Below are 13028 nucleotides of genomic sequence, written 5' to 3'. Positions count from 1 at the left end.
TTAAAATTAATAAAAATTCGAAACGGTGCCTTGTTTTGACAAGATTGTCGAGGTGAGAAGGGTTTTGTTGCATACCATAACTGCTGCAAAATGTGTATATTGTACCTAAAGTATACAGACATTTCTCAATACCAGTTTATAATTCTCACATTATGTCGGGGTAAGACCCCATTTTGTTAAAACATGCATGTAGTAACAGACTTGTTATCGACAACTTGCATAACTGAGAGCTGTCAGAGTCGCTGTTATCACCCCACGCCGCTATAAGCTAATTGAGTTTACATTCCAGTGTTTGAAGTCATGGCTCCGTCCACGACTTAATGGTCGAATATTCACGCCTGTACACGCTGTAAAATTAAACAGACATAGCTATGGATGCTTGAGCACGTACATTACTGGGTATTATCCAACATTTCCGGCAACACAAAGCAATTATAGTCTCTAAAGCCATCTGCCAAATTGAGTAATATTTCGAAGGCACTACTATTTCAAAACTAGACCGTGTCCACTTTAGAGAAATGCGTTACATCATACAAACAGAGGGTTTCGGAAATGTATGCACCAGAATCTGAGATACATTAGTCTGACCCTTGAATCCTTCTGTTTGTGTTAAGATGTTCCCGAAGCCAACACTAACTTCACCCACTTGGAACAGTTTCCTTGATCAATGCTGTATGCAGCTGTATGCCATTGAATTGTAAATAAGAGCCCGGACTTGACAATCCAGTGATTGACATCATGAGGATACTGGTGGAATTTTGCTAAAAGTGGCATAGAACTAAACTCACTCAAGAAAAGGGGACCTGTATATGGTGCATGGCATTAAATAGCTATCACCCACTACAGAAATGAAATTTCCTGTTTTCTGCAGTATTCCAACAATACTAAATCAAAGGGACATCAGAAATTGGCTTCATACCTTGTGTACATGCAGGGAATCAAGCCTTGGTCTTCAGTGTGCCAAGCTGAAGCTTTAACCACTTGACTACCACTACACAAATTGAAGCAATTAGGAATACCATGAGGGTTTTAAGACATATGCTCTTCATGTCAATCACTGGATTGTCTGGTCCTGTCTCAGTGAGAGGTGCATTTACTGGATTACTGAAGAGTACAACACTGAACAACAAAAAACAAACAAAAATCAATCATCCCAGAATCATGTTTATGACACAATAAATTGCATTTTCTCATACAACCTGAGGCCAGTTCCACCCTAGAAAGTGGTTCGCATATCATACAAAGCATATATTGTCAGATGCTCAAACACTCATACTGAAAGTCACCCCTCAGATGGAAGTATGGGTGTTGAACAGATTTCTGTATGTTCTTTCTTCCTTAAATAAGCAAGAAGCCAGTGCTTACATAATAGAAGTGCATCAGTAGAAACCCACACACACTGGTCTGAGGCAGTTGCTTACCTGGTCCAGCTAGTGAACCTTATCATGTTTGGTGTGTGGTCCTGTGCATATAGTTCAGGTCACAATCAGATAGTGCCCTTGGATGGGTGACAGTGTGTGACAGCTTCACTCCTGAGTGTTTCTAGGACTACAGTCCTGCTTCACAAAGAAACATGTGATACATGTGGTCTCAACTAAAAATAACCCCTCTTCAGCCAGCAGAAACTGGGTACCTGGTAGGATAAATCATGTGAGTATAACCTTTTGGGTTATTCGTGGTATTAATGTGCTGTTCCATTCATTGTTAGAGCTATGAGCCAGTCTACACGGAGCATAGCAGTGTAATGAATAATACTGAGCCTACTTTGCCTGAGCTATGAGCACACCTAGTGTCATGTTTGGAGTTCTATAAATGGACACATTATTAATGTGCTATTATCAGATGTGCATGCAGATTGAATTCCCTTCCACAGAAGATGTGTGAGGTGGGTACAATGTCCTCTGCCATGTCATTGCTGGACTATTGGATGATTTTTTTTAATATTGTTGTTTTCACAAATGAAAGTACAAGATAACACATGATGAGTTTGTTTAATTACATAACACAGAATGTTCAGCAGATTTCAAGATCTTCAGAGGCTTTGTATGTTTCAGGACCTCCATAGTCTGCTGATGATTCTTTGAGGACCCTCTCAATATTACTTTAGGATCATTTTCATTTTCTTTAGGATCTTCTCCATTTTCTTGAGGATCCTTTCCATTTTCTTAAGTATTCTTTTCATTTTCCACAAGACTCTATTCATGTTGTTTTTTCATGGTTTTTTCCTTTTGCTAGAAAGGATTCACCTGTTTTTGAAATCACTGATGCTGCTTCTTATGGTGAACATGACCTTGCACTTACAGGTTATCTCCTCCAAGACTGTGAAGTCTTTTCTGCATACATGGTTTGACACCAGAATGAACCCAGCAATGATAGTCAAGGTTTTGTCTTGAACTTCATACAGATGGCACAGTCATGCTGGTTCTAAGAGGTTAGTCATAACTCTTGTTTTTGTGCCAGTCTCCACACTATGTTGCTGCGGCTGTTGTTGTTCTAGAGAAATGAAATTAAAATCACATTTTCCCAACTTTATGCCTTTTCAAGAGTTTGGTATCTTTCCTGGATGATTGAAAACAAAAAAGAACTGACTTTAGACAAAGGATTTTCATGTTTCATCTCATGGACATCTCTGCTTTGCTTTCTTTTATATCTTTTGTTACACACAGAACACGCAAATGGTCTATCTTGTGAGTGTGAATACATATGACTAGCAAGATACTTTTGGCATTTGAAGCTCTTCTCACAGATTTTACAATGAAATTCTCTGTTCTCAGAATGCACAAGCATGTGGTACTTCAGACGAATAGCTGTTGGAAATGTTTTACCACACACCTTACAGTCATGACCACATTCATTCTGATGTCTTATAGCCTTATGACTCATCAATCTGGCATTCTTTGCAAAGGTCAAACTACATTCATTACATTTATATTCTTCATTTTTTAAATGTTTCTCATGAGTACAAAGATGTTGTCTTAAGTCAGATGTTGATATGAAGACTTTTCCACAAACTTCACAGTCAAATGACGTGACACCCACATGCCTCATCAGGTGCTTGTGTAGGGCTTGACTTGACATGCTAACCTCACCACAGATTGTACAGTTATGTTTCCTCTTATGTTTGAAAATATCAGTTTCTTCCACCTTTGCTGAATACTTCTGCAGCATTTCTCGAAAACTAGGTCTCAACTCACTTTGGGCATTTTGAAGAGTTGGATATCCTTTCCTATTGACAACAGACCAGTGAAGTTTGCTGAGTGAAGACGAGGCATGCCGAAAATGATGGTTGTCCCTCTTACGCTTTCCAAATGTTTTTCTCTGGTTTCTGTGAACTTTTGAGAAATGCTTCAACAAATGTTCTGCAGATGAAAAATTCAACTTGCATTTGTCACAAGTTTGGGCAGTCTGTGGAGCTTTATAACATGTCTCCTCAGCCATATCATCACTGAAGACAGACAAGGGGTCTGCTTGGACATCCTTGGCTTTTGTTTGGTTAATTCTTTGGTCAGAACCAGATTCAGCACATGAAAGACCTTCTTCTGAACTTGACATTTCATCCCGGTGTCTTGAAACCTGAATCACTTTTGCTGTTTTCATATTACCTTCTGATGAAATATTTCGCACTTCTGATGAACTGGTTATGCCCCTTGAGCATGATTTCAAATTTTGTATGGGTGCCTGTTCTGGAGTTTGAATTGCATCAAAAACTGAAATTGATATCTCATCATGAACTGTCTCACCATCAGAACTGGTCTTCACTGGCCATCGTAATGAACTGTTCTGTGTTTCAAGTGATCTTTCTTTCATAAAAGTTTGATTTTCTGCAGCACTGTTTACATAACTTTGAAGTTCGATCTGCACAATAGTTTCTTCCTCTGAACTGAAACCATCATCAATTCCATCAGCAGGTGCATCAGAGTCAAGCAATGTCCTTGATCCAGGCTGAATTATGCCTGATGTTCTCACAGTATTACAGCCAGAAAGATCTATCTCGAAATCACAGGATTCATTAGGTTCTATCACAAATTCTTCATCACTATACAATTCATCAGGTCTGGCTGTGGTTTCCATCAGAATCAAATCTTTCCTCTCCATGAAGGTATGTTGTTCATTATTGGGAACCACTACAGGTGTGGTACCTCCCACCTGAACCAAATCCTTCCTCTCGTTGAAGGTATGTTGTTCATTATTGGGAACTGCTACAGGTGTGGTACCTTCCAACAGAACCAAATCCTTGCTCACAATGAAGGTATGTGGTTCACCTTTGTTAACTTTTCCAGTTGTAGTACCTTCCATTAGAACCAAATCCTTTCTCTCCATGGTTGTAACCTGTTCACCATGGGGAACTGTCACAGGTGTAGTACCTTCCATCAGAACTTGTCGCTCATTATCTGATTCTTCTGGCATCGCTGATGAACCAGCAACACCATCTCCTGATTCAGTAGAATCAAATGCATCCAATTCATCATCACTGTCTGACAGGATAATGACAGATGTCTCCTTATTGTTCATAGAATCATGCTGTTCACCAAGGGGAACTGTTTCTGAGTTGTTTCTTTTATCTTGAACTTTCTTTGAGATAAGTTGTCCTTGAAGTGAATAATTACCAACATCTGATGATACTACTTCATTTGGCACAATACCAGGAAAGAGTTGTCTACCATGATGGTCTTCTGTTTCATCTTCAAATGACCTATCTGTAACGTTTTCCACAGGTATCAAACATTTGTCATTTGTCTCTTTTGGCAGTGTAGTACGCTTAAAACAATCGCTTCTTGGTAGTATTTCTTCTTGTTGCTGATCAGACACAATCAAACCTTCAGACATCTTTGCAGCAGATTGTACAGAGACTGATTGTTTCCTTCCTCTCCTCTTCAGTCCACCTTTCTTCAAAACCTTTTTCATTTTCTTTGGCATGGTTTGAACAGGATTGGACTTACCGCCCTGAGACCCATCTTCCAGGTCAATAAGAAGATATTTGCGCCGCCGCTTGTAATTGTCATCATGATCATTACCAACTTCAGAGTCAGAGCAACTGCTGTCCCAGTTGTACTGGATTGCTGCGTAGGCTTCAGCAATACTTATCAAAGCATGATCAGCAAGTCTTGCCTTGGAGGGACCTACAGCTTTGTCCATGCCAGCACCGTCAACACTGCTCTTTGCAGGAACAGCAAGACTGGTTCTAGTAGGACTACCACCAGCCAGACCAGCAACAGTGCCTAGAGCAGAGTCAGTAGATCCAAGTAGCTTCATGTCCAAAGAATTTTCAAAGAAGCAGTAACATCACAGGTCCACAACTGATGCAATGAAGTATATTACTGATATGTTTCTGTATGTGCAGATGAAACCAGGATTGATGGAGTTCTTGCTCTGCTGAGTAATCAACATTGGCTTGATCTTCTGCCCCATAGACAATGCATTGCAAAAACTTGTCACTTAGGAAGAATGTACCTCAGAATACTTTCGAGGAATCACTGTTTTGCACATATCCAGGAATTCATATCCAGTTTCAAAGTTATCTATCACTGCCAATCAGCTTTTGTCTTGGCCAACACTGGATACTTCACATGTCTTTTTGGCAGGCCAGTTCAGATGAATTCAAGCTTCTTGACCAAGGATGGAGTAGGCTTGTCAGTCACTCACATTTTCAAACGCCTGAAATGAAAACATTCCGAGTCATGAAGGTGTATGTATTGATATAGATGATACAACAGTACTGCACTAGTAGGTGCAGTGGGGTAGCCTTGTGGTTAAAGCTTTCATCTGATATGTCAAATATCCAGATTCATTTCCCTACATGGGTACAATGTGTGAAGCCCATTTCTGGTGTCCTCTGCCATTTTGCTGGAATATGGTACAAAGTGGTGTAAATTACAACTTACTAACTGTAAGGAGGTGGTGATTGTGAAGGAGGGAGGGAATACACGATCAGGCTTAACATGGGTCATGGCAGCTGCTGAATATATATATATAAGACTGGACAAACGGATGATCAGCTGAATCCACAGCTGAACCTACACTGGAAGTTGGCAAAATACAATAAATCATCATCCTAAGATAAGAATTCCTGACAGGTCCTGAGTATTAAAAAAACTGACTGGACACACTAACAGCATCTGAGTCTACATTCCAAGGTAGCAGAAAAAATACAAAAAGAACACAACAAATTTGTTATCTAAACATTCCAGGTTTCATTATTCTCTCACCAACTTCTAGAGAGCCAATTAACCAAGAGTGAGTGAGTGAGTGAGTGAGTGAGTGAGTGAGTGAGTGAGTGAGTGAGTGAGTGAGTGAGTGAGTGAGTGAGTGAGTGAGTGAGTGAGTGAGTGAGTGAGTGAGTGAGTTGTGTTTTACACCGCTGTTAGCAATATTCCAGCAATTTCACGGCAGGGGACACCAGACTTCAATTATTGTACCCATGTGGTGAAATGAACCTGGGCCTTCAGCATGACAAGTGAATGTTTTACGCTATACTACCCAACTGTCCCCATTTAAACAATAACTAACAAAGAATGGTATATTATCCTGATCTACATATCAGTAGATATCAGTTGTACATTTTCATGGTAGAAGCATTGGCTGCAAAATTGTGGACGAGGTATTAACATATGACAAGACCCTGGAAAGGTGGTAAAAATATCTGTGCACATGGTAAAATCATATGACAACAATAAAGGAAAAATTAGAGATCACCGAAAAGAAAGAACTATAAAACTGATATTTTTCTGTTTAGGTCAAAGGAAACAAATAGCAACTATCTAATTATACATGGAAATACAAAAGAAACGCATGTTTGGAAAAAATGAAATCTCATAAAAGTAAGTGCTCATGTTTATGTTTAATGTTTGAAAAATTGACAAAAAAACAGTTGCATTTCTTTTGCTATTAAGTATATATTGATAAATAATTGTTCAAACATGCCGAGGCTGGATGCCCAAAGGAATGTTGATGGACTCTAGTTTCTACACATGTTGTAACCCTCCCTCAAGGTGTTTAAGCATCAGTCCCTCAATCCACATAATCCTACCATGAAAACAAACCAAAAATAAGATTGTCAACAGCACCTGCATGTCTCTGTATTCTCTGAGTCGAGACAACACCTCAATCCACAGAATACTACCCTAAAATTATTATCATAGAATAAGATTGTCAATAGCATCTGTCTAGACAACACCCAAATAACCTGGAGCTAATCACGTAAAACAAAAGATGTCACCAGCCAGCTCGAGTTATAGGATACAATAAAGGCAAAACAATTTACAGATGAGAACTTCATCGTTAAATCATGTGATATTGAGTACAGATTCTTATACCATTGCCAAGACAATCTAACCCCAAAAATTGCTTCATAATTTGATGAGGAAGCAATTGATCGATAATGGTGTTATTACTGTTATTATCAGCACAGAAATGTCAAAACTATTGCAACAATGAAGTTGTCCATCCACAAAGGGGCAGTTGCTTAGCCCAGTGGTTAAAGTGCTTGCTCATCACGCTGAAGACCCAGGTATGATTCACTACATGGGTACAATGTGTAAAGCCCATTTCTGGTGTCCTCTGAATGACAATATTGCTAGAGTATTGCTGAAAGAAATGTAAATCTCACTCAGTTACTCCATAAAGGTGTTGCTTAAACCAGCTTTAAAATGCCACTGTAATAAGCAGCCATCAGTGACTATCACCCAAAATGTATCCTACCCTTATTGTCTTCAGACATTTGCTTTCCCCTACCTGGGAACATGCATGGTTCCTGTGAAGTCCCCATAATTGTACACAACTGTACACAAATTAGCTGCATATATATGGACCAGTCACAACAAACAAAATATTTGTGTTATGCTCCGGACAGGAAACCAAACCCCTCCTGTTTTGAGGCATAAGTCTGAATCATTTCCATGGAGACCAGGAAAAATAAAACTGACAAGAACTGTAAATAAGAACAGGCACCACTGCAGGTTCTGTTTCATATACATATATATACATATATACATACCTATATATACATATATATATACATATACACACACACACACACACATACGTGTGTGTGTGTATATATATATATATGTGTCTCATATATATAATGAGACGTTTCAATACAGATTCTTCTATCATTGTCATGCTGGCTTGTCAGAGAGGAATCCAGTGCATAATCACACTTCTCTTTTTTTATTAAAAGTGAAATATTTTCAATGATGTCACTTTCTAAATATAAGTGATTGAGAACGTTTAGTTTTTACACCTCCTTTTGAAATATTCCAGCAATATCATGGCAAGGGACACCAGAATTGAATGCGTGTGGGGAAATGAACCCAGGTTTTTGGCATGACAAGCGAACACTTCAACCACTAGCCTACTCTGTAACGTCTTCTAAACCAAATTTCTCAAGACAGAGAGATAACCTCTCAGGGATCGGAACTGTGTACCACACATCAAACAACTAACTACTTAGGAGTGATGACAATTTTGGCTCTTCCCTTTGAAAAAATGTTCTACGTCATACAAATACATGTGACATCCCATCTAAATAATAGGACAGTGTGAAATTTATGCTGGTCCTATGGTCCATGGTCTAGTAAAGTCACATCAGGACCACTAAATGATAGTTTTGCAGTGGTTCTGGTGGCCAGTGAATTTTGTATTGATAGTTAAGTAAATCTGTGAATGTTATTTTGGACCAGTGAAGTACAGACAGGACCACTAAGTATTGTCCACGCACTGGTCCTGTGGTCTAGTGGGCAGATTTTCCCAAATATGATCCTTCCTTTAACCTGCATCCAAGATTTGATTGGTAGCAGTATAATCCTGGGCCTAGATCTTCGAGGCTCTCTTTGCACTAAGATAGTCGTACGTTGATGCTAATGTATGGTACTTATGACTATCTTAGCACTAACAGATCTTTGGAGCTCTAGGCACCGGCAGTATAAATAATATAATTAACTAGCCAATGTCAATGGTCAGCCAAACATAGATGAGCATAATCAATGAATACACGAGACTGGTAGGTACCAGAAGCCTTTAAATCAGACCTAATCTGATCATTCTAATCGCACAGGAAGTCCATTTATTGATTAGTAATATCAAAACTGACAACTACTTGCCATTGTCTATGGTGTAGAGCCACAAGGTCTAATATTTCAGTTTCTGTCACATCCATTTATGAATATTGTTTTTCACAAAGGAAATTATGGCCACTCAGGTCAATGTGCCTTCATTAGAAGAATACTGGGTGTAAATTTATATACATCTGCAAAAGTTTACACTGCCAGTTTTACACATCCACTTTACATTACCTTTACATATCATCATTGGTCATGGGTCATGCTTTCCTATAGTGACATGTGCTTGGAAACTTATCACATTTGGGCTGCAGATTTTAAACAAGTAACACATGCTAAAATTTATACATGTTATAATTTTCTGAAACCAGTATTGCACTCAAGTACTGCACCTTTAGAAAAAAAAACCTTCACAAAATACCTAACTAGTAGAATAGTAATTATCTTTAAGGCACAATGTCATACATTTTCTACAATATTTTGGTCTACATTCTACATGCTGGGACATATGCACCCACTTTAGCGTCCTTTTGATATATAATAATAAAGGAGTTATTTCCCTTAGACTTGAAATGGACAAATGAATTTGAAATAGCTCTTGCCATACATGAATTTTGTTGAGTTGATGACGCATGATGACAATTTTTATGGCTATAAAACTTCTTTCATTCTGTGAAGGTGACGTTTCGACATGGATCTTAATGCTGATTGTTGTATCTCTTGATAACGACTGAAAGAAGTATTTTCATAAAACTTGTCATCATTCTCCACATCACGTGGAATGTAAACAATTACTCAGCACATCACAAACTGCCACACGTGGTGTTAATATTATTGACAGAACTCCATTATTTGCTTTTTGTGCTTTAAACCACATCTTTTCATTTATCAATTTAAGTTAACAAGTCCATTACTGGCATTAGAGCATCGTTTCATTGTTCGCGTGCAGGACCTTTGCACAATAGGTTTCAAACCCTGACCACTGACTGACCAGTTATAGGGCACATTTCTCTGTTATTTCAGAACCATTCGATATCTTCAGTTTGCCGTTGTAGTTAGTGCCATTTAGAGGTAGCACTTTGACAATGAGTAAACACTTTTGTGAAAAAGGGGCTGAGTCAAGTTCTGTTATACCGCGTACAGTGGGAATCACAACAATGTTGCACCTTGACATTGTCTTTATACGAAATGGCGCAAAAACGCGCTTCTCCTGCAAAGTGAATCAATAAATACATAAACGTACGTACCTCCGTACAGTGTAGATCAACGATGTTCACTTTTAAAGAGCCGAATCCCTCACTGGGACCTGTTTTGGTGGTTTGAAGGAATGCACCGCCCCAATTTCGCATACTCTGAGCATTCGTCACCACTCGCCCCTTTTCGTAACCTCCGTAAGACCCGCCCCATTCTCATTGTGCTTTAGTACGGGGACCAATCAGATGGGTTACGGTGCTATGATAAACATGATCCCGAGTACTTAAAACGTGACTAGCGTCATGCGAGCTTTCAAAAAGTCACGAAAAGTAAGTACATCGTCATATCATTGAAAGTGTAAAGAACGTGACATAATAAAATCAGCTGCCTAAAGTGAAGTTTTTTACCAAGAATAATGCGACTGGCGGAGAGAGGGTCTTTCAGGCTTCTTTCAGAAGCTTGCCAGCGTGTATAGTTTTCAATCGATTTCTAAACAATTGTATTATTTTTATGTATTACCAAATAACTTTAATCGTTAACATTGGTCATATATCTCACATGTTTGGGAACATTTTAGTCTGACTGGGAATATTTATTACCGTTTTCATTTAAAACTTCCATCAAAGGCTTGGCAGCTAGCTAGGGTATGTGAATGTTTAGTTTGAGAAATATTTTAAGTCATTGAAGTCATTTTAGTATCTGCTTTTGGATTTAATGTAGCTGAAAAAACGCCGATGATTTTATTTGCATACAGAAAACAAATCAGCAATTTTACATATGAGGGCTTGGTGGACATGATTAGAGTTGTCGTTCTTGTTTAAAGTAGTTCTGATGTTCATACGCCAATAATATGAACTCCTTCCAGGAAGGCACGAGTCGCTGTTTGGCATGTCTCGGCATAACACGAATTTGTCTAGAATGATCAGCAGACACGAATCCGGTCTCTCTCTCTCTCTCTCTCTCTCTCTCTCTCTCTCTCTCTCTCTCTCTCTCTCTCTCCACCCAAACACACTCTCTCTCTCCCACCCAAACACACTCTCTCTCTCCCCTTAAAACTCACACACACTCACAACCATTCCCCTACCGCCCCTCGACACACACGCCCCTGTCTTCCCGTCATGTTCGACCGGATTTATTAACAAAGCGCAAAACAGGGTCATTCGCGTATATTTACTCAGTGTGAGGCTGAACGTTTTGACCTCGCTCGCTATCCTTACATTTGATTCACTTAAATTCTATAGATCCTAACATCCATATACCCTGCCCAGATACCATAATGCAGTAACATAGTTTTTTTTATGCAATAGCTGTCAAGGACCAAAAATGTTTGCAGATCTAGCTGTGCTCAGGAAAACACCCTCCCCATTTCACTGTGACAAGAGAATATGCGATATGTTTAACCGGGTAAGGCTTATGCATTTGAACCACATCGTTGAAACTATCCTACGCTATGTCGTAACAAAACATTTTAGAATGAATTGTGGGCATTCCGGTTAACCTATGAATATATATGTACATTAACCATAATAAACTGAACCCTTTTTTACAAAATTTTCTTTCTCTCGTGAAATGGGTTTTCCACTGATCTTTGACGAATCAAGGACTAAATTTTAAGTCAGAATTTTACTTTTTAGATTTTAACGTCGCGAGACAACTTAAATGGATTTTAATTAACTTCTTGAACGAACAAGATCTATATGTCAACAGACCTTTCATTCCAACTTCCCCGTGAAGACTCGGGTAAGAATTATTGATCTTCATTAATCTATGCTTGTCGTAAGAGGCGACTAACATAATCGGGTAGTCAGGCTCGCCGACTTGGTTGACACATGTCATCGGTTCCCAAGATCGGTGCTCATGATGTTGGTCACTGGATTGTCTGGTCCAGACTCGATTATTTACAGACCTCCGCCATACAGCCTGAATATTGCCGAGTGCGGCGTAAAACAAAACTGACTCATATAAACTCATAGCAGTTTGTTAACATTGACAGTTGACAACACTCTGTTTACTTTTGGCAGACATCAAAGAACTCGGGCGTTTCATATTCGTCAGTGTCCTATTATTTCCGTTCTAGACATTGCAGAGACCAAAGAGACACTTGAAGCTATTACAAATTACCATATTCATTATTGAACTACTTTCATGGCTGATGTCGCAAGTACCGTGCATTGTACTATCTGTCACCGAAACAACGGTGTCAGCCCGATCTGTCGACAAATGACAATTTTGATGTAGCTTATTGTCGACCGAGTAAAACCCGGAGTGTCCACATAGCGTGGTCAACAAACCGTGACGATGTTAAAGAGAACGTTTACTTAGTGACTTAGTCAGTCATGAGTACTGGAATTAAGGAAACCTTTTTCACAATTTGTAAGAGAAATAAGGTTGCAAACAGAGTATTATTTTACTTTATGCGCGTATCATGTGGAAGTGAATTAACTTTGTCTCTTCAACAATTTGTAAGAGAAATAAGGTTGCAAACAGAGTATTATTTTACTTTATGCGCGCATCATGTGGAAGTGAATTAACTTTGTCTTTTCAACAATTTGTAAGAGAATTAAGGTTGCAAACAAACTGCGTGTATTATTTTACGTTAAGCAAGTGGGAGGATTACATGCCACAAAAACAAAAATATCCCCGGAAATTATGTTGTGAAATTGGGAATAACAGGATAACTGAAATCCTGTTGACAACATATATCATTTTGGTACATATAATAGATCAGGAAAATGTTCTTATCACCGTCAAAATAACAAATGCTACGGTGCGGGT

General features: G+C 38.9%; 1 protein-coding gene across 1 annotated transcript; it reads right to left on the bottom strand.

Moving 5' to 3' along the window:
• Positions 1–1972: 1972 nt before the first annotated feature.
• Positions 1973–10421, bottom strand: LOC137273866 (uncharacterized). The gene is made up of 2 exons (XM_067806763.1): positions 10307–10421; positions 1973–5655 (listed from the first exon to the last, which is right to left on the bottom strand). Exon 2 carries the CDS (start codon positions 5251–5253, stop codon positions 2530–2532), a length of 2724 nt encoding a protein of 907 aa, XP_067662864.1. The 5' UTR covers positions 5254–5655; positions 10307–10421; the 3' UTR covers positions 1973–2529.
• Between the last annotated feature and the right edge of the window lie 2607 nt (positions 10422–13028).

This window comes from Haliotis asinina, chromosome 1 (assembly GCF_037392515.1).
Source record: "Haliotis asinina isolate JCU_RB_2024 chromosome 1, JCU_Hal_asi_v2, whole genome shotgun sequence".
Lineage (NCBI taxonomy): Eukaryota > Metazoa > Mollusca > Gastropoda > Lepetellida > Haliotidae > Haliotis > Haliotis asinina.
The sequence above is the reverse complement of the archived record's forward strand: the minus strand, read 5'-3'. Positions and strand labels throughout refer to the sequence as shown.